Source organism: Rhipicephalus sanguineus, chromosome 7, assembly GCF_013339695.2.
Source record: "Rhipicephalus sanguineus isolate Rsan-2018 chromosome 7, BIME_Rsan_1.4, whole genome shotgun sequence".
Classification (NCBI taxonomy): domain Eukaryota; kingdom Metazoa; phylum Arthropoda; class Arachnida; order Ixodida; family Ixodidae; genus Rhipicephalus; species Rhipicephalus sanguineus.
This window is the reverse complement of record NC_051182.1, coordinates 34,791,884-34,813,917: the sequence shown is the minus strand read 5'-3', so window position 1 is coordinate 34,813,917 and position 22,034 is coordinate 34,791,884. Positions and strand designations below refer to the sequence as shown.

The window sequence follows — 22,034 nt, the reverse complement described above, 5'->3', positions numbered from 1 at the left end:
TAAGCAACAAAAATGAAAATGAAAATCAACTGGAAAGGAAGGAAAGAAACAGAAATGCAGAGATGCTAACCAGGGGCGCAGCCTTGTGCGCGTTCCTAATAGACCGTCCTATCGCACCGCACGGGATTGGTCGAGCATCATTGAACGGTCAGACGTGAGAAGAGCAACCGGAAGCGGGAGTACAGTCAATCATTTAGTCGTCTGCTAGGCGAATAAAGGACACAGAACGGACGGAGACACGGTTCCGTCCGAGAGAACGGATACATAACGGTATCCGGTCGACTCCGGTTAGATCGAAACGTAAGCACTCGGCGCAGAGAATTGAATTAGCCTGTGTCTGGCTTAATCTAATCTATCTCCGATAGACTGCGAAGATGGCGACCCCCCCCCCAACGAACGTCTCGTGACATTGCGACACCACGTAGCGCACAATCAAGACATTAATGCAAATAAATTGTTAGTCATCGCGCTCTTCACTTCTAAGCTTTGAAAAACAATGCCTGCGAATATTGAAGTTCACTTATAATAATTCCATATTTCTTCATGCGTTGACAACATTTCTTATCTCTTTCGTCACGCCAATTAACTTTTTCAGTTTTTCCTCCCTCGTGTTCTCCCGTGACGTCGCGTTCCATTCTGTCACAGAACGTGCACAAGACGCACCGCAGAAAAGCGTCCTCCTGATCACTTGAAATTAACAACGCAGTGTCACTTATGTAGCTAACCGTTTACACGAGGACTTGGTTGGCCACGACTAAGGTCACGCATCCATTGTGGCGCCGAGCTCAGCAGCCAGTGAGCTCAACACAGCAGATGTCAGCCACATAGCACACATCACTTTTGCTGAAAGGCAATTCATAGCTTTTCCAGTAGCCTGTAAGATACTTTCGCGGCTGAGGTAAATGTTGCGCAGATGGTGTAGAGAAAAGGACAAGCCGCCGTCCCCATCAACGTTACTAGATCCTGCCAGTTCTCAAACTCCCACGGCGGCTGCCGTAGATGCGTGGCCCCGTTCCGTTTCCGCTCACCAGACGGCGCGGCGGCCACGGTTAGCCTAGAGTTACTCTATATGCTACCTTTAGGTAGCAGAGTTGCGCATCTGTCTTCCGAACGCCGCTAGCAACCATGCATTGAGGAGAAGCTGAGGCTCGGGTCAATTTTTGTATTTTTGGACGCCGCCGCTGCAGCAAACTGAATTAACACTAGTCATCGATAATCAATGTTTATCGCCGGTCTTCGACCCGCCGGACATATTAATTGCCGACACGGTAGGCATGTCGCCTGCACAAACGGAGTGCTGCTTCACCGGACAGCTGTGGTTGCTAGCCAGACCTATGCGCAACTCTGCTACCTAAAGGTAGCTTATACAGTGACTCTAGGTTAGCCCGTTGCTGTGCAGCAGGAAGCCGGCGGCGCGCGTTGTAAATGGCCGTTCTTTGCCTTGAAATACACGTTCAATGCCTCTCAAATTTCTACTGCCATTTAGAGACCTCTTCGAACAATCGGTTGATGCTTTATGTATTACATTACATACATTACATTTCTAAATACGCATTATTTCAACTGTTATTATGAATGTTAACCTTAATTTTGTGTTTTCGAAATAAGTATGCTGTCGTTTTTTTATGAATCAGCTAAATTCCCATTTCTTTAATGTCTTGCTCTGTGTATCTACTCTAAGGTTGTCAACAAGTGCATTTTTTGTGTGAATTCTTGTCATGTTACTGATGCTATTGTATGAGTCAAGCTGTCTTTTAAGCAGCTTTTATTCCTCCATCCTTGCTACTTATTCATGTTTTGTGTTTACGTAGCAATAAACTTCATATACATATGAGCGGAATGAAAAGCAATGCTATAGCGGCGAAGCTGCCCGCAAACGTTCGGCCAATGTTTGCGGATATTCGTTACTGCAAACAAAAAACTGAGCAAAAAAGAGGAACTTTTATTATCAGTGCCGCGAAATGCGTTTATTGCCGAGGCCCAAGGCACACGCCCACAATGCAAATGTTCAAAGGCTTCACAATAGGCGAGCTTTCTTGGTGGCGATGGCAATTTTCTCGCGGGTTTGAAGGCGTCGCTTGACATCCCTGGCGTAGAAATGCATTCATGTCACGATGAAAAAATACAGGATCTGACACGTGAACGTGGGCTTGTGCTGGTCGCAACCCAGCCTCGTCAGATCGCACTCATCCAAGTCGTCCAAGACCTTCCAAAACAGGTCCGCACAGAGACCTTCCTGATCAAGAGAAAATGAAATAGATTCATTTACAACTCTAATGAAGTGTAGCATCTTGATGCTGGGGTGCCTAAGGCTGCCTTCCTTGAAGCTCCGGCATGTAGTTAAGTATGCATCAGAGCCAATGACAGGAGCTTCTGAACTAACGTCCTGTAGACACAACTGGCACTCTTTACGCTTGGTCATTTTGTGCACAACATATCCAGCTAAGTAGTACACAACACTGTCCCCACTTTTCACCTTCTTTTGTGGCCACCAGTGATGATGCGATCTTCGGGTACTTTTCAGCAGGGCACCCCTGGCACAGCTTGAGCTTTTCAATGTACCGGATCAAACATTTCAAGTCATCAAACGAGTTCATTTCAATGCTCGGCTCCCCGGCGTGGACGCTGCGAGGCACGATTCGACCATTTGCGCAGATAGTTACTTCGAGGTTCTCCGACAGCGCCACTGACGTTTCCACACAGGGAACGTTACTTCTTATGCTAAATTTGTACAGTAGTGCCGTTTGTTCAGCAACGCCACGAAACCAACCTTCAATCTTCTGTCCCCCTTCGGCCAAGCGAGTTAGCATGTCAAACAAAGGTTCACTACTATCCGTCGTCCCGATGTTTTCTGCTTCGTTGTTGCTATCACCAACTGCTGAAATCAACTGCTCACCTTGTCCTTTTCGACGCTTGCTTTTTGCCGGGGAGAGTCTGCGAGCAGGAGCCTTGCATTTCCGTGTCGGTTTCGAAAGGTAGCTCGGGCAATTCGGAAGCAGCCAAGGCACGGCGTCGTCTTTCAGTGCCCATTTGTCGCGCGCTATCGTTACCAGCTCACCACAAATGTTGTGCTCGAAGACTTTCGAAATGTCCCCATCGCGGAAATGAAGGTCACAAACAGAACACGTGCTTGAAAGCTTTTTGCCCTGCCTGGATACTGCTCGCTGCCATAGTGCAAGGCGTTCGGCGTCTCGGCTGGAAAAATGTCTCTTCTCACCCGAAGGTAGAACGGAATCGTACCCGCTTTCACACCCGGGCACGAAACAGCGTGGCATGGTTCATACACTTGCCAGCACGGTCCACAAACGTCTGCGGGTACTCGCGCAAACGTTACCAAGCACACTGCAGCGGGCTGTTTACAACGGTCTTCCGGCCGTCCGTGTCTGTCGCGACATCCTGCAACTTGCCGGGCAAACTCCGTCGCGCGCGCCCCCACGCGGAGTGCAACAGAACGGCGTCAGGCGGAGCTCCGCAGTTTGAGAACTGGCAGGATCTAGTAACGTTGGTCCCCATGGTGAAGCCCCCGCTGACCTCTGCTTGACTCGAACTTCTCGTCTTCTACAGTTTTCAACATCATCCGCGCCCCAAAGTGACGCCTGACGATGAACACTAAAGCACAGATTCTAAGAACAGAATGTTTGTTGGTCAGTATTTCTATCAAGTCTAGGTCAGTCCAAGTGGTTTGATGCGGGTTTTCTCCTGCACTTGGTCTTCCAGCGATGCTTGTGATGCTTGTTCCATAACCATGCTTTTCAACGCGACACCCTTGATGAAATTTTACTGTCGACGACCGGTTTTCATTGGCACTGTAATGAAGATCAGCGCCGTTCCGGAAGGCAGATGGTTCCACTTTTGTTACTCCCGATGGCCTGTAGGAATTCAATGTCATGCCATTCGGATTCTGCAATGCGCCTGCCATGTTCGAGCGCATGATCGACAACATTCTCCGTGGACTGAAGTGGCAGGTGGGTCTCTGCTACCTGTTTGACATCGTAAAACTTTCGCGTGACTTTCCAACGCATCTCCAACGCTTGGAAGCAGTGCTCACTTCCCTCGAATCGAAATGTTGCTTTGGCGCTAGAAAGCTCGTCTTCTCGTCGTCTCCAGAGAGGGTGTTCTTTTTGATCCAACAAAACTTCGTGCGGTTGCTGAGTTCCTTATACCGCAGACATCGAAAGAACTTCGCAGTTTTTTCGGCCTTCGTTTGTATCTTCGCCGTTTCGTCCGCAACTTCGCATGCATCATAGCACCTTTGACTGAACTCCTTCGCGGCAGCAGCGACCTCACGGGATGGTCATCAGCATTCGACGATGCATTCACCACACTTCGCCGCCTTCTTACCTCACGCCCAATACGGCGGCATTTTCACCCACTCGCCCCGACTGAACTGCACACGGACGCTAGCGGTGTCGGTCTCGGCGCTGTGCTTGCACAACGCAAACCTGGATTTCACGAGTACGTCGTCTCTTACACCAGCCGTGCGCTCACTAAAGCCGAAGCCATTTATTCCGTGACCGAAAAGGAATGTCTAGCCATCATATGGGCCATAGGCAAGTTTCGACCCTGTCTTTACGGACGCCCATTTAGCATGGTTACAGATCACCGTACATTATGCTGGCTTTCTTCCTTGAATGATCCATCCGGCCGGTTTGCGCGCTGGGCACTACGTCTCCAGGAGTACGACGTTCACGTCATTTACCGATCTGGACGTAAACAATCTGATGGTGATGCTCTGTCCCGGTCACCTCTTTCATCTGATGATTCGTCCCCGTCTTTGTCATCCTACGACGCGTCCTCACGTTTCGGCAGTGACATGCATCTGGAGCAAAAGAAAGACCCCTGGGTGGCCTCTCGTGAATTTTTTATGTAGGCCTCGATCACACCCCATCCCTAGAGAACTGCGGCGGCAAGTCCCATCCTCGTCAATTCAGTACTGCGCTTAACGCTATACATATGTCGCACCAACAAGGCCACAGATCCACCCTTGGCAACTCCATCACTTGTCTTCGAGATGGTTTGCTGTATCATCGAAATTACCTTTCTGAAGGGCGCAAGTGGCTTTTGGTTATTCGCCGACATCTTCGTTCAGACATATTCGCCTTTTTTCGCGCCGATCCACAGTGTATACATGCAGGAGTACTGAATACTTACACACGCCTGCGCCACCGTTATTATTGGCGTGGAATGTACCGCTTTGTCCACCGCTACATCCGCTCCTGTTTCGCTTGCCAAAAGCGAAAGGATACCTCTACTCGTTCTCCCGCTCCTCTGCAGCCTTTACCTTGTCCTGCCAGATCCTCTGACCGTGTCGGCATTGATCTGTGCGGACTTTTTCCCATCACTTCTGCTGGAAACCGCTATATAATCGTTGCCATCGATCACCTGACTCGCTAAGCAGAAACTTCACCACTGGCATCTGCACCAGCGAGTGTCGTCGGTTCTTTCATTTTATACCACCTCGTGGTACGTCATGGCGCACCACGTGAGCTGCTCACTAAGCAAGGGCGCATATTTCTGCGCGAAGCCGTTGAATCGCTTCTAAAGGAATGTCGCATCATTCACCGGACCACGACTGCATATCATCCTCAATCTAACGGCCTGACAGAATGCTTTAACCAAACATTGGGTGATATTCTTTTAATGTACGTCGATTCTGATCACTCAAACTGGGACCGCGTTTTCACCTTCGTGACGTACGCGCATAATACTGCGGCTCAGACTACCATGGGATTCTCCCCATACTTTCTACTTTACGGACGCGAGCCCTCCTGTACGCTAGACACTATTCTTCCTCACCATACCGACATCATTGAGTCGACAACCATTTCCCAGGCAGCTAAACACGCGGAGGAGTGTCGCCACCTTGCCGGATTCCTCACCACTTCCGACCAGCAACTCAAGAAACACCATCGCGACGGTTCGAAGGCCCCAGCATCCTATATCCCTGGTTCACTTGTGTTGCTCTGGTTCCTTCTGCCAGACCTGGTTGGTCATCAAAACTTCTCTCGAAGTACCACTGCCCTTACCGCGTCGTCCAGCAATCATCACCCGTAAGTTACATCATTGAGCCGCTTGCGCCGTCTTCTGATAAACGACGCCGCGGAAGCGAGACTGTGCATATAGGCCGGATCAAGCCTTCTATGATGCTCCTATAGCACCCTGCCCCTAAGTCTCCAGGATGGCTCTCTTTCCGGAGGGGAGATGAATGTAATGAAGAAAATCAGCGTCGTTCCGAAAGGCAGAGGGTACCACTCTCAGACAGAGAGAAGACGAAGTTCGGGTTGGTGCATCCGGATTTAGACATCTAAAATTTCCATGGAAAATTCAGTGGTGTCAAACTAGACAATTAGAAGTATTATTAACTAGATTACGATGCCGAGTGCCCCCGTTGAATCTATATGCACACAGGGCTGGTCTGGTGATATCTCCCCTCTGTCACTTTTGTTCAGAAATCGAATCGATAGAGCATTATTTTTTATCGTGTCGCCGCTATATATTACAAAGAAAAAGACTTCTTGAAACTCATTGTGCTAAGCTGGGGATAATTTTAACAATAGACGCTATTCTCACCTTCGGTGCTTCGGATTTGGGCGTCAGCCACAGGAATGTTTTTGATGCCGTAATTGCTTTCCTTCAGGAAACAAAACGAATGTGTTTTTAAGTTCTTAAATGCAAACCTGTTCCGAAAATAGCAATGAATCAATAAGAAAAAAAATCAATAAAAAAGAAGACGTTCGGTACCACAGTAATTTCAATATTCTAATTTTTAGTTAGGTTGAGAAGTCTGGGCTAAATGTAGAAATAATTATTGCACTAGTTCTTTTTATGTGTGCGTGTCTTTTGTGTTAACTTAGTAGTTTTAAATCTTCATATCTACAATTCTTGGCCAATCCCCCAGAGTGGGTGTGAGCCATGAGTAGAGGATCATCATCATCATCATCATGCATCCGGACGATCCCCCGTGGTGGGTTGCGCCAAGTAACTGAGGACCAACCAACCAACCAACCACTCGCGTCTGCTCGGCTGTTGCATCTTCGGCTGCCGTGACGGTTCCTGCTGTCTATTAAAGAAGTGCTGCGCCGAAACGCCCTGTTTTGGTACGAACAACCCTTATGCAAACTATTCCACGAGGTTCTTGATTTTCTAGTCTTGGCTACATTGAGCTTGGAAGCATCAGCCTTCAACCTCGGCATTTGTCACAGCTGTTCCATTCGCTGATCTGACACTCTCGGCATTTCGATTTTTGATTGAAATAGGTTGCACTACAGACATTCTTCTCCACCTTGACGTCTGTAGCTTAATCGAAGGGCGGTGACTATGGCAAGTACTGACGACAGGCTTCTCTTTCCAAGTGGCCTGTTTTACATTTCTCTACCCTTAAAGAAATGATCTTGATTTCCTTCCATCGGGCACTCGTACACACAGAATTGAGGGCTGCATAACACCCGAATTTACTATGTTCGGCGTGCACTCATCCTCAAGATCTGGTGGCTCGTCTTTTGAGGTTCCAAAGGCTTCCTGCTTTTCTATCCTAGAAGTATCTTCCACCAAGTACACCTGAGGTGATGCACCTGTCTCTTCAATAGCTTCATGGGTACTGCACGTTGACGACCCTTCCAAAGGTGTCGAAGAGGTATTTCCAAGTTGACGTTTTCCTCGCTGTCGATCTTTCGGTCTGCATTCGCTGCAGTAGGAACGCTAGTTTGTTTGCTCCAGTATGTTGCACTATTTGTCGTGAGGTTGAGTCGTCTACCTTCTGTGCGGCAAGATCGCTATTCAAGAAGCAATGGCCAGATAGTGGCGCCATAGACGAAGAGAGTACTTTCGCTTGTACTTCTGTCCCAATCCTTTCCCTTCTGGTCTCAAAGCAAGGTTGCCGAGCGATTAGTGTGTCTGCTCTGACCCTTGATATAATCACATGATGCACATAAACGACGACTTCCTCTGCCTCAGCTTCCAAATTATCGGTGTCATATCGACCTTCAACTTCTTTGTCGATTGCTCTGAGCAGATAGATCATAGTGGTCAATCAAAATTTTACGAAGATCCCACAAATCACGTGCTGATGGGCACTCCACATGCAGAAGACTTTCGATCCTTGCGATGATTGGCGTGACGGCCTTATGCCTTTCAAATGGGGCGTCCATGGTCCGGTCCAGTTTCGGCGATGTAAGAAATAACTGGCCGGCTGGGTCGCGAGGCGAAGTCGGCGTAAACGTGGTAGCCGACACAGAAGTTTCACACGACGAAGATCCGTGTGTGCTCGGGAAGTCACTTTTCAGGTTCTGTCTTGGAGATGATTAGGCTTCGCACATCAGCTTCAACTAACGGCGGTGTCACGAAAGTCTTCTATACCACAGACGTGGTCGAGATGTCGTAAAGGCCACTCGGTCTCACCTCTCAAGTTCCTTTCTCCCGGGTTTCGCGGCACCACATTGGGCACAAATCGACAAGCCGCCGTCCGCATGGTTAAGCTTGTTTTGTTTGTATGTTTGTTCCTTCAACACAATGGCACATACCCACTCTGGGGCATTGGCCAAGAATTCACAGTTTAAACTTGAGAAGTTCACTTGAACAATGTTGAATGATAAAGAAGTAAATAAATGGAAATAATATGTAATAATCAAATAAATACTGCAGTTTCTAGTGCGATTCTGCTAGGAGACCGGACTGCCGTATTAACCTGTTTAGAACAGTTTGAATAGATAGTTTTGAATAGAATTGTTAGACTTTAACGCATTTTTTCTTAACGAATCCCCCTGACTTCTATTTTATTCGAACACACTCAGTTGATCCTAGTGACGATTGTGCCGCTCCTCGTCTTCTATGCAGCGTTCAACCGATGGATTGACTATGCTTCACAGCCGGAATATTCGTTTTATTGATAGCGCAACCTTGAACTTGTGGTCTTTGTTTGGCTTTGCCGCATGCGTGATATTGCGCGCTTTCCGGTTAATACCATCGCGTTTCAATGGCACTAGTTGTTGATAATAGTGACACGATAAATCAAGAACACTTGTTTACGTCTGAAGCACTAAAGGCTACGTTAAGTGAGCGCTGGATTTTATTCACTGTTGTGAAAGCCCCATCGGGTATCAGCAACTCTGTAAGCAGACCTCAAGGGGTAGCACTGCCAAGCACGTTTGCCATGAGTGAACCTAGAAGCAGGTGACAGATATACAGTGTTGTCCGCTTATTTCGTTTCCGGTGTCGACGTAGCTTGCATGGAGCCATCAAGTGCTCCTGTACTGCGTCATCATGGGAACTTTTTGCAAATAAGTGTTTCTCTCTTGTGATACGACGAAAAGCAAGAAGGCTGCAAACCAGTGGCAGCGCTATGCACTCACTGCATATCACCCTGCTCCTGTTAAATGGATTTATATGACTAAACAAATTATAGAACCACACATTTTCCACAACGAAAGTAATAATTTATTACGCGTGGGCTTCTTCAGTTCTGTAAACTTTGGGCGTCTTTTTTTCCCATTAATTTGACAAAGAAAGAGTCATTTATACAGAAGTAATAAAATCAATGGCGTGCTCTTGTTTTCTATTGGAGCTGGTAAAAGACTTCCAAGTGATCCCGACTTTTGTGGGAATCGATGTCATGCGAAGCAGCCACTGTAAATTTGCCTGGGCCGCATTATTTGGCTTTTAGCGAGGCCTTACAATGTGGATGAAATTTTTCGTATGAATTCAGCAGTGTGCAGCGTGTACTTCAAGGCACTTCGGGTAGAGTGTGACAGTTCGAGGGTAACATATGGTCCAACGTCGCAGTGTCGGCACTCACTTTAAAGTGCAGACGTCAGTTTCATCAAAAAGAAATACACGCTACGATGAGCTGATGCACATATGACAACCGGTGTCTATTGGGGTATTCCTGCGGGATCAAGGAACGCTGGACTATAGCTTGCGGAATTATAGTGGCAAATGTGTATAGTTTACTACATTGTTTATTACAAACTAATCGAACATCCACTTGAGCAAGCAGGCCTAGTCATCTGGATAGATAAACAGATAGCTACAGACAGGATGTCTTCGGTTTCCCACGTGTTTCGCATTTAATTAAAACCTTAGTTCATCGGTGTTTTTTCAGACACAAAAGAGCACCGACGATAACCAACTGCACCACTAGGCACCGGTATACACATGAGTGATTTTATCTTGCAATTCCGTACTTTTGTTCTGACTACACCCCGTCAGAAGCGTGCACTGCATAAGATCTACGAAGGCAAGCACAAATGAATTCGACAGTCCGTTCAGCTTAACGTTCAGCACAGCACAGGCGAAAGCCTATGCTCTCATGGTTGACTCGCTGCTAATTCTATTTGATTCACCTTTATTTCACTTTAAATCACTCTGACATTTCATTCACTATTAATTCACATTTCATTCACTTTGAAATGAACTGATTCATGTGTAACATGCATCGACTTCCCTTTTTTTCACATTTTATTCACTGATGCGCTTATTCATCACTTTCATTTACTTAGCAATTTCTGCTACATTACTTGACTTTAATTCACACTTAATTTACCCTGATTTAAATTGCCTGCTCACCCAGTGCATGTGAGCATCCCCTACACGTGTCTTCTGGCACAATTCCTGTTGATGACGCCGTAGGTTGCAGTTTGTTTACTAAGGAGCCATATAAGACTTTCGCCTTCATAACTTTAGGATATATATCTGGCAGCGCTACGGCAGCAAAGTAAACAAAGCGAAAGGGACACCAGTGCTGCGCCCGAGAATACTGTTCTGATATAAATTAATCTGGAAAATAGACGAGACCGTCTACTTTCGAACCCGCAGTACTCTTTCTTTAGTGAAAATATTGTAGAATCTATGAAGAACGTTCCTTGTAGACAAGTTCTTTCATTCTACCAGTGATCGCACTTCCTTCCGATAATTTTCCCGGTTTGGTGCTTTTCTTATTGTACATTTGCTACGCTCTTAATTAGGTCGTGGTGAAATGCGGGCTATATCAAGGAAATCAGACAAAAAGGCCCGGCTTCCTGGCTATATCTAGCACTTTAAGCGGGACCTGATTAAGAGTGTACCTTTCTTACAAACACCTCGACTAAATTGTTCATCCGATACATTGGCAGATATCCCACAATATGCAACTACAGGCATTCATGCATTCTCCTAGGTGACGAGACGTTATGGCTGACTGCGCATAGGAGCTTTTACATTTTTGCCATGCGAAATGCCGTGCTGTGCCATGTTGCTTTATTCGAGTCGAGCTCGAGCTGACACACACTGATGATCATGTCTACAGATGAGGAAGTTGTACAAATGATGATAATATGTCCGGTTGACAAATAATAGTTAATGGCTGCGCTCACACTATATATATATATATATATATATATATATATATATATATATATATATATATATATATATATATATATATATATATATATATATATATATATATACAAGAAGCGCTGCGACACATTTTTGATAGGACCTTAAAAAACCACGATTGTGTTTTGCTTTTGCTCATCATGCGATTAAAAACCCTACGTGACCTTACTAATTCTGGTAACGTAGAACTTTGGAAAAAAATGCGTGGGCTGCATTCTGAATGGACTGCTAATTTTTTTTTTTTTTCACAGGGAAAAGAGTGGCGACCAAAGTACGTATGTTACAATTTTTTACTATACTTGATATACCTACACAACGATCACATGAATGCATTCGACACTAGTCCTCAGGACATTTTTCAAGCTGTTTACAAAAAGAGGCCAAGAACCTCGCCCGTAGCCATGGTCCCTAGCCCCCTCCTTCCCCCCCTCCGCCGAAAGTTTGGTGAAATAGGGGTTTTTACCAAAAATAAATAGAGTAAAACCTCGGTGATACGATCACGGCTCGTACGAAATTCGGGGTGATACGAATTTTTCTGTGGTTTCGGCCAAGGCCTATTAGCCTGTAATGTACTGGAGTACGGTTGTTGCGACCGATTTGCACCCCGCGACGTTTGATACGAACTTACGCTAGCGCAATGGTACGAGCAGGTGCTGCCCGCGCTGTCGCGGAAGACGCGGCAGTTACGCGCGGGCGCGTTGTTGCCGCCGAGATAGTGCACGCGAATCTTGGAGGCCTTTAGGCGCCTTCGCGTTTAGATCACAGATGATGTTGACGTCGCGTTTTTTTTTTTTTTTTTTTGCGTGTTGACGCGTGCTGCTGTGCTCGAGGCAGCAGCGTATTTGTACTGTGTTAACACGTGCCTGCCACGTCAATGCTAGGCATGTCCGCGCGATCAGACGTTCTATGAAACAAGACAAACTTCGGCTGCGGGTCCGTCATGAAGTCCCATTAAAGGTGGATGAAGACCCCAAGATACGAAGTGGACGGTCTTGGCGAAGGAGCTTGGCGTCTATCTATCGTGTGCAAAGCGCTTCCTAAGTCACTTTCGCGGCACTACTTTGGTGTCATGCAGAAAAGCGTAGCAAGATTAGGAAGGGGCTACTGGTGGTCACGGGGCACAACACAGCTGCTCCATGAATTACACACGCGCGCATGCACCTGATATTTACAAGTACAAGTATGATCGTTGATGTATAAAAACTTTACTGGCAATCATTCAGAGCTGTTCATGACGTCGCTGCGGCCCTGAGAAACACTAAATCAAGACGTATGCCAACTTTCTTTTATCACATACTAATTTTCCATGTTTTCTGGTGATACGAATTTCGGATGATACGAATATTTTTGGTAACCCCGCGAGATTCGCATCACCGACGTTTTACTGTAATAAGAAATGGGTGTTTTTTACCAAATAGACAAGGTTTTCAGCAAGTGGCCTCCCCCGAAAAAAGAATTTCCCGGCTACGGGCCTGCGAAGAACGTAAACATTATTTCGAAGTCAATAAGATACGTGGCTGATGTATGTTCAGTCATCATGATATATTTATATTAAACTGATATCTTTAAATTTGGTCAACGAGGCCAAGTAGCCGTATTGCTGAAACTTCCCAATACTTACAGAACGCACGCAGGTAATACGAACTGTATTACTATCAGTGCGATGCTATAAAACCCGGCGAGGAAATAAAGCCAAGCACGCAGCCAGACATCGATCACTCTAATCCCACTCACAGATCTACATTAATCTCGAGGGTGCAGCTATGCGCAATCGCCGCGTCATCTATCATCCGGCTGCTGGTCTCGTGTCGGAACCTCCAATGAGACTTGGCACTGATGGTGCGGTGTTAAGGAGATGCAACTATTCTCACTTTTGTGTGAAATGTCAGAAGGATTTTCCCATTTTAGGCGGTCTTAATATACCTATGAAAATGTGCACTCCCACAAGGCTTGATACCAAACAGAGGCGCGCTTGTAGGTTCGAGGCATGTTGTTGGGCAAGTCCGCTTCATAGATAAATGGAATATATTCAACGTCGCAAAAGAGACAATACTAAAAAAAGCACATAGAGGCGCACACAAAGCGGAGTGTGTGTGTGCGTCAATGTTCCTGTTTTCGTCCTGTCTTTGCGCAGTTACAAAAATTTGCTAAATCTTATAGACGCTGCGGCCGTTTTGCCTGTGATTGGAGCACATTGCAACAGGAACACATTCAACGTATTTGCCTTATATCGCTCGCCACCAAATTTAATTACCAGTGATACGGCGACAACAACGAACAGTACCTATAATATTGCTTTGCTTCACTTGTTCAACAAATTCTTGAAAATGCTGCGCTCTTTATTACATTCGTTTTGATGGTGCCAGGTGGGACTCTTTCTCGGTTGCAGAATTGAAAAGTTGCTGCCGAAATTACCGTGACAAGCGCCCTACACCCTGGAATCCTACACACCGGAAAGCGTTGCAGCTGAGATAACTTAGGTGTGAAGAATACCCGTCTCTGAAGATATATTACAGCAAATCTGTTTAGTGTTAAGATAAAAGAATACTCACGTAGACTTGTTTAAGGTGGCAACAACTGCGACAGATCCGTCATGTTGTGGCGGAGCACGCTGACGAGCACTATGGCAGACGCCTTGAATGTAATCCTTAGTCCATTGTTTTGAATGTAAAGAGTTTCTTCAGCGAACTCAAGGTGATTAGAGCATTTCTATCTACGTATCTGTCCATCTATCTAAATAGCCGCCTAGGTCTAGGTGCTCTCGTGATCACCTCCTTAACTCTGTGTAGATCAAAATTGCCAAGGGAGGGTAAGAGGGTTTGACGAATACAACTGTCTGGTCATGACAGGAATAACGTCGAAATCCTGTCGCGTACGTCGTCAAACACTTTCCTGCAGACACGTGCGGAACATGCCCGTTTAACAAGGGCCGCTGTATACAGGTATGCGCCACAGGTGATTGATGGTTTATATGTACCCAGGAACGGCGAGAACAGAGAGTGGTAATTTAAATGCGAGACCTTTAAAAGAAACCGACATCGACAGCATCGACCCGAGGAATGCAAAGAAGAAAAATTAGGATCCCAGCAGGAATCCGACCCAAGCATTCTGCGTGGAAAAACACCCTATGCAGGCGTGATGTCGGTGCAACGTCAAGTATGGTTGTTCTGCTGGATATCTAATTTTATAATAAAGCAATAAGCACTACATGTGTACTCCTACGAAACAGGCGTCATGTCAGGTTAACACTCATTGTGGTTCCAGTGTTGGCTGCGCTTATATAGCAGTTTAATATACTACATTTTTATTCCTATGATTCAGCAAGCTATATTCATGCTTTCATAGGCCTCGGAGGAATACGATAACCAAAATTATGTATGATATTCACATCATTGCGCCATAAAGTGCACTTCGTGTCGATAATACTGACGCAGGTGCTGTAACGCAAGTGCTTACATTACGTCAGGCCATAAGTTATCCTTTAAAGGCAAGTGTTCACGACGTGCTTTTCAAGCCCACGATGCTTCCACTACTTTTACGGAAAGACGTCGATCCACCTGGTAACGCTTGGTTCAAAGCCACAAACATGCCGCATGCAACTACTGAATGAGTGATTCGCATGAAACCAATTCCCACAAGGCGTGAAATCTACCCAACTTTTCTTCAAAGAGTGTTATTTCTGCAGTTTCACGCGCTTTTCTATTATGTTTGCACGTCACCTTAAGAAGAGGCGGCGTCCACGTCACCAACGTCGCCTCAGTAAGGCGTTCAGCTGGGCAAAGGGCATTACGTCCCTGCTCCCGGGGTAGGCGGCACAGATGTTGCGGCACCCTAATTCACACTAGAGCCGTCGATGGGGAGAGTCTGGCGAATGGGCGGGGAAGTGACGTCGCGGCGCGACGATGACGCTGTTCACGTCACCGCCACGCCTCCGCTCCGGTGGCGTCTGCCATATATAGTCTTTCCGCGCGATGGGCGCACGGCTGAGGCAATGTACACGCTGTTCATTCGTGAAATGTAGCGCTCCTAAACAAATTGCGAAAGTGAAATTGTGCAAGAACATAGTTATTCAAATTTAATGAAGAATATGGCGTGAATTAGACGTGTCCAAATCATCGTGAAACTGAGTTGTGCACTCCGATTCGAGTCCACGACGTTCTACGATACGCGCTGTGCTTTTAGAGCGCAGCTCTTAGGCGTCTGTTCCTACGTTGTTCGGCATCGCCATTGGCGTAGTCGGCGTAACCGATAGAGCGAACGAGGACGAAAAACAGCGAACGTGGATTCTGTCGATATCACGAGCCACTGACCTCTAACATCGCTTTCTTCCTGCGTCATGCGTGCTCGCCCTTTGGTCGGAGCTCGTGCGCATGCAGGACGGGTGGGTGCGTTGCTACTGTCTCGCTTGTTGTGATGGGGATGTCGGTTACGCCTGCAATGCACAGAGTGGCGTGCGTAGCACTCGAGCACTGGCAGTTTCTGTGGCAATATGTAACGAATGTTCCAATGCGCATAGCCAGAAATACAAACACAGTTCGCGTGGCCTCAACACAAAGCGGCGCTCAGATTTCGCATGAGGGAGTATCGTGATCATCGGTGACTTTTCGAGCTGTGAAGACCTGTGGGTTTGCGTCTAGGTTTTTTTTAAATGCGAAGCATTTCTTAGCGAACTTCTGCGACTTCGAGCGCATCTATCTGTCTCTTTACCTATCTAGCCGTCTACGAATTTGTGCTCTCCTGGCCGTTTCGTTCATGGGGTGTATACCAAAATTGGTATGGCATAATGTGACTGTATGACAAACATAAATGACTGGTCATAACATGAAAATCATGACTTTCATGTCATGTACAGCATGATTTACAAGCCACAGTCTTGGGGCTCTTACGGCCGTTTCGTTAATTTGAGATATACCAAAATTGGTATGGCTTGACAAGAGTGTATGGCGAACATAAATAACAGGAGTTATTATGAAAATCATGACACGCGTGTCATGTACAGCACAACTTACGTGCCACGCTCATGGTGCGCTGGCGGCCGTTGCGCTAGCTTGATATACACCAAGATTGGTAGTGCGCGACATCACTGTATGACGAACATAAATAACGGGAGTTAATGTGAAAATCATGACACGCGTGTCATGTACAACATGACTTACGTGCCACGCTCATGGAGCGCTGGCGGCCGTTTCGCTTGCTTGATATACACCAAAATTGGTATTGCGTGATGTGACTCTGTGACTAGCATATATAATAGGTGTGATTTTTGGAACATGTCAGGTGACAAGTGTTACGTGAGAATCGTTGCATACCACGCCGGAAAAGTCTGTGCACGTTTTCTGGCAGCAAAGCAGAAGATAAAGAAGAGGACGGGCGTACCGGTTCATGATTATGATAATTTTTATTCGCCACTAACGGGGATTCTCCAAGCTTAAACAGCTCTGATTTACAAAGAAACAGAGATACCAGCGCATGTAATTGTATTAAGGCCGCAAAAGTGCAAAAGCGGGCGTAAACAAGGGGCTTGGGAGCTCGAGCCCTAAAATTCCCTCTTGGGGAATTTTAGTGCCGGGACCCCAAAGTGTCTTGCGTACGTAAGCACCTTACGATCCTTTGTATAGTCCATGGGTGCGGCTGAGAGTACAAGGGAACGTAAGAGGGTGAATAAGGAAGCGGCTTGGAGTCCCCAGCACTAAAACTCTCTAATAAGAGAGAAAAAAACTCACAGGGACCCTTATGCATTCGCCTAAGACCACTCGAAGGCGAAAGCCGTCTTCCTTTTCTTCAGTTGATGTATTGTTCCTCACGCCCCCCCCCCCCCTCGAAATCTTTGCGACCTAACATTGTTTTGCACTGCCTCCAAGATCGGAGGCACTGCAATCTTTCTACACCATATCTGGTCATGTGCTGACGTCATCGCGTGAAGTCACGTTATTCGACGTCATGATGACGTCACAATCTTTGGTCGTATGGTCACGTCATTATGTGATGATCTTTGACATCTCTCGTGTTGACGCCGCCCACACGGGACGCCGACGCCGCGGACGCCGGCGGTCAATTTTCGCGTTTGCTGAGGCATCTAAGGTTTTCGTCAGAGCAGGTGGGAGGCCCCCAGTAGGCACGTGGTAAATGAAAACAGTACCTCGTTCGGCTAGTCTGATAGCGGACATCCTGTTCGTTTACTTTACAAAATCATTTTTTTGCTCAACTTCTTCGCGCTCTATACTTCCTAATCACGAAATTTCATCGAGCACGTAAGGGCCCCTTGCTATAGTGGAAGAGCTTCCTGCACGAGCACAGACATCGTGCACTACACGTGCATGACTAAAAAGCGCAAGGCACATTCGCTTAGCTCAGAGGCGCAGATTAATTTACATGCGCGAATTAAACGCGAAACTGGTAGCATGTACACAAGCGGCAACATTATCGAAATAAATCTTCCCCTCACAACATCACGGTAACATGCCCAGCTCGTGCTCACAAAGCGCGATAAATTACGTAAACGCAACACATCACGCTTGACACTTATAGCGTGATCGCTGCAAAATTTCAATCTGCCCAAGCAATCGAAACGCGAACCATAAAACTTCTTTTTTTCAGCGTGACAATATTATTCTTAAAGTTTGTGCGCCTGAAAAGGCCCCATTGCACAACAAATAATAAGTTTGTGTTAATGGAACGCTGTTTATAATACCAGCAATATTGAAGCTAAACACTCAAGTAAGTGCCTCGCATAGCACGGAGCAGTCGGTCGGGGTCCATTTTCTGCGTCTGATGTTTCTGATCCAAAGGCGTCGTCGCTTCTTTTCCTTCGGAAGCCTAAAAAGGCGGAAACACTGCGCGCTGCTGTTTGAACAGCCAACCGCGCAGCAGCAGCCCATCGCACGCAACAAATTCACGCTTAAATGCGAGGAGCACTCTCCATGAATACGCGCGGCTTCGCACAAGACCTTCGTAACCTACACGCGCTCCTCAGCGATCGTGTAAGCACGGCGCGCCGGCGTCTCTCCGAAGCGGCAGGGCGGTAGCGCCGAACTCCGCGCCGCGCTGTCGCCACTGCCGCCCGCCTCCGCCGGCGAGGAGAGAGGCTTTACGTCACGAGAAGAGGGCGGCGCTGGGGCGCAGCTCGGAGTGCGGCGAGATGAAACAATCGCCAAACTCTCCCGAAGGGTATATATGGCTCTGATTCACACTAGAGTTACTGTATATGCTACCTTTAGGTAGCAGAGTTTCGCATCTGTCTTCCAAACACCGCGAGCAACCATACATTACGGAGAAGCTCACGTTCGGGCCAATTTTTGTATTTTTTTTTGACGACGACGCCGCAGTGAATTTGACTGGCACTAGTCATCGACTGTCAAGTTAATCACCGGTCTTCGACACGCCAAGCATGCTGATCGGCGACACGGTAGGCACGTCGCCTGCAAAAAGAGAGCGCAGCTTCGCCGCATAGCTGTGGTTGCTAGCCAGACCTATGCGCAACTCTGCTATCTAAAGGTAGCATATACAGTGATTCTAATTCACACAAACACGTCGCGCCATCTCGTGGCGTCGCATTAAACGCCGGGTTGCGGAATTTTCAAAGTTAGCTTTTTAAAGAGCTTGCATTACATTGCGCTTTTGGTAGAACCCTAGGTCTCGCTTCTTCATTACTTGACCTAGCTCACACTGGCACCTACACGAGCGTGAACACGCAGGTACGTTCGCTGTGATGAGCGCAGGCGCCATTAGTAAGACGTCATAGTCTTTCTCCAATACATATCGTCCACCGACTGCGTTTGTCCATTGTATCACGGCGCAAGAGATCGCTCTAGCAACGGGTTCAGTTGCTCTTTGGGCTCGCCATGGGCAGGACGCCTCTCCTGCTTTCCAAAGAGGAGCAGTGACATTACAAGGAATGTCAGCGCGTATACAATTGCGAATATGCGCTTCGCAGTCGAGCCTATGCCACGGATGACAATCACACGAGTAAATCCAAACGCATGCGCGACGCCTCATCGTCAGAAAGCTTCCCCAGCTTCGCTGCTCTTCCCTCGTTACAAACAGTTCAGGGCTCTAAGGTTCTTTACTCTGTCTTGCTTGTCTTAGCTTAAGTCAGGTCGAGTTTGAAGGGGCAAAAATTGGGGCGGCTACACACTAGTTGTGCGAAGACTGAGGAAAGAGCGGCGCTGGTGGCGTTGCCCTCCTCTTTCTCTTCTCCCCACACTCACTTTCCTTTGCCACCCCTTGCTATACTATACTATACAAGGCAAGACTACGCTATAGTTTACCCTCTCACCTTCTCCTTTCCCTCCTCATCATTATCACTTACCTTCCCCTATACTTCACTACTATACTATACTATACCACACTATACTATACTATACATTTATAGGATAAGCATAAGCAAGCATTTTCTAAATTATTCTTTGGCTATGAATTGTTTATCACAACGTATCGGTCATGCATGTTTGGGTTAGGCTAAGCTCATCCAAGCATCTTCTATATTGTATTAGTTATTGATCGATGGTCTATTACCTACTGATGGGTTATCGATTGGCTATCTCTAAGCGTTGGCATGCATTTGGGCCACGCTAAGCACATCCAAGCATTTTCTGCAAATGATTGGTTGTTGATCGATTATCAGTTCACTGTTGACTGGTTATCGATTGGCCATCACTAGACATGAATGGCTACGCTAGGAGCTGCTTGGTACATATCTGCTTTCAATAGTATTGAAAGTTGGGCTAGTTGGGCTACTTTCAGTGGCGCATATCCACAAAAGCCAGGCCGTGTTTTTGCGAACGCCGCACCGACCAACGCCGAGCTTAAACTGCTTCGCTGTTTAACAGATAGAATATGCATGGGAATACAAGTTCAACAGTTCAGAGCGGGCGCTTCATTCGTAGCTGACTTCCATCTCATGATTGCTGGACCTGCCTGTTTAAATCGGGCTATGAAACAATTGATTTGTCCTCCTGAGCCAACCGCAAGAACCACTGAAATACAGTCCTCCCATATGGCTGGGTTGAGCGACGTGAATTGGCAGAGAGAAGAAAAAGTCTTCGTCCTTACACAGCCGCAGCGATTCAAAGTGGAAGAGGGACGAGGAGGCAAAGAAGCCCCAATTTTGCAGTCACTCGCAGTTCCTCAAGTGAAGGGCTAGAGCTGGTCTTACAATGAAACATTGGAGCACGCCTGTTGTTGACTGATTGTTTTCTCCACAAACATTCGCTAACGTTGCCATTTTATCGAATAACGCTAATGTTGCGATTTCAAAAAAAAAGGCATTTCCCATATTTTATATACGAGACACATCGCAAGAGGATCAGGCGCCAGGATTCGAGAACATATAGATACCAATAACGGGAATGAATACGATCAGCATGGCGATTCGCAAACAAACACTTTTTTGTTCCACGGTTGTTTCAACCAATCCTCACCGCAGGGGTTACCACACGCAAAGGTTGCTTGAGATCAGTCACGTCTTTGTATGCTACCCGAACCGAGCGTTATCAATCGCAATGGGTGAGAAAACATTGCGTGTGCCGTTTCGCAAAGTGACAAAGCTTTATCCCTTGTGAAGCACAAGGCAACGTAAACTTCTAAACGCACTGGCTTGATGGCAAAAGCCATCAGCCTTTTGCCTCGCTTGGCAAAAGAAGAAATGTTCGGATTTCCTTCAAGTGCGGAAACTATCCTTATGACCAGTTGCAGGTCATGCTCGGTCGGAGAGGTGACTTGTTCACCATGAGGTCTTCTCCTAAGTAGGCACGTCGATCATAGCGATCATGACACCAACCCGTCGACGTCGCGCCGGGAAGCTGCATGGTCAAGAAACTCATAGAAATCTGACGCACCGAGACAGTCATCTGCGGGTCAAACCGTTAGCGAAAGGTTCGCGAGCCGCGTGTTTGAGACCACTGACCTAAATAATGGCTGCACGCAGGGGGTCGGGTCTGCTACCGTTGATGTCTTGTGGCGCACCATGAACTAGATTGTCATTTGGCTGGCCGGGATGACAACAAAGCCAGTGAAGGTGGAAGATGAAGGCAATCAATGGGTGTAAATGGGCCACATTTGGCTCTATTCTAGGTTCAGTAATAATAATACCAGTTATTTAAGGCCATTACACAATAACTGCTCTTTTTTTGTAATTCTTGGAATCACAAAGCTTACTTGTGGTTGTCATAGACAGCAAAGAAGGGACAGTCGTCCTGGCGCTGGTGCAAAGCCCGACGGCAGGCCGCCCCTACGTGTGGTAACGATCTTCGAAAACATGTCTTGCGATCTCCGGAGAGGCAAAGCAGTCTCTCCGGAGGCTGCTGTGCCTCCGCAGAGGCTGCGACAATGACCTGCGACTCTGCAGAAATATCGAATGTGTGCCCTCATATCGTTAACGGCGAGGTATGTTGTGAATGTAATACATCTATTATTGTCCACTGAAAAGAAACTTCGAAATAGCACTGCAAAGACGCGGAGAAAATACAAATTACCATATTTTCAACAAGGGCTTTCAACAACTAAACTGTTTTTTGGCTCCTTCAAGGGCATGATGTGTATACCATGCATGCCTGGGAACTAAGAAATGTTTGCGCGTTCAACACAAACAGTGTCAGAATCGGCCTTATTCATTCCGTCACGCGCCAAAGCCTGTCAAACCTTTTGCAGATCGCCATTACCTACTT

At 46.9% G+C, this 22,034-nt stretch overlaps 1 protein-coding gene across 6 annotated transcripts in view; it reads left to right on the top strand.

Annotated features, from left to right (window-relative positions):
- Nucleotides 1–22,034, top strand: part of LOC119399394 (uncharacterized) — a 137,337-nt gene that overhangs the window by 89,174 nt on the left and 26,129 nt on the right. For all 6 annotated transcript variants that reach the window (XM_037666210.2, XM_037666207.2, XM_049417680.1 and 3 more), the window contains one exon: nucleotides 11,622–11,641. In XM_037666210.2, the coding sequence (XP_037522138.1) occupies nucleotides 11,622–11,641 (20 nt within the window). The remainder of the gene's footprint in view (nucleotides 1–11,621; nucleotides 11,642–22,034) is intronic.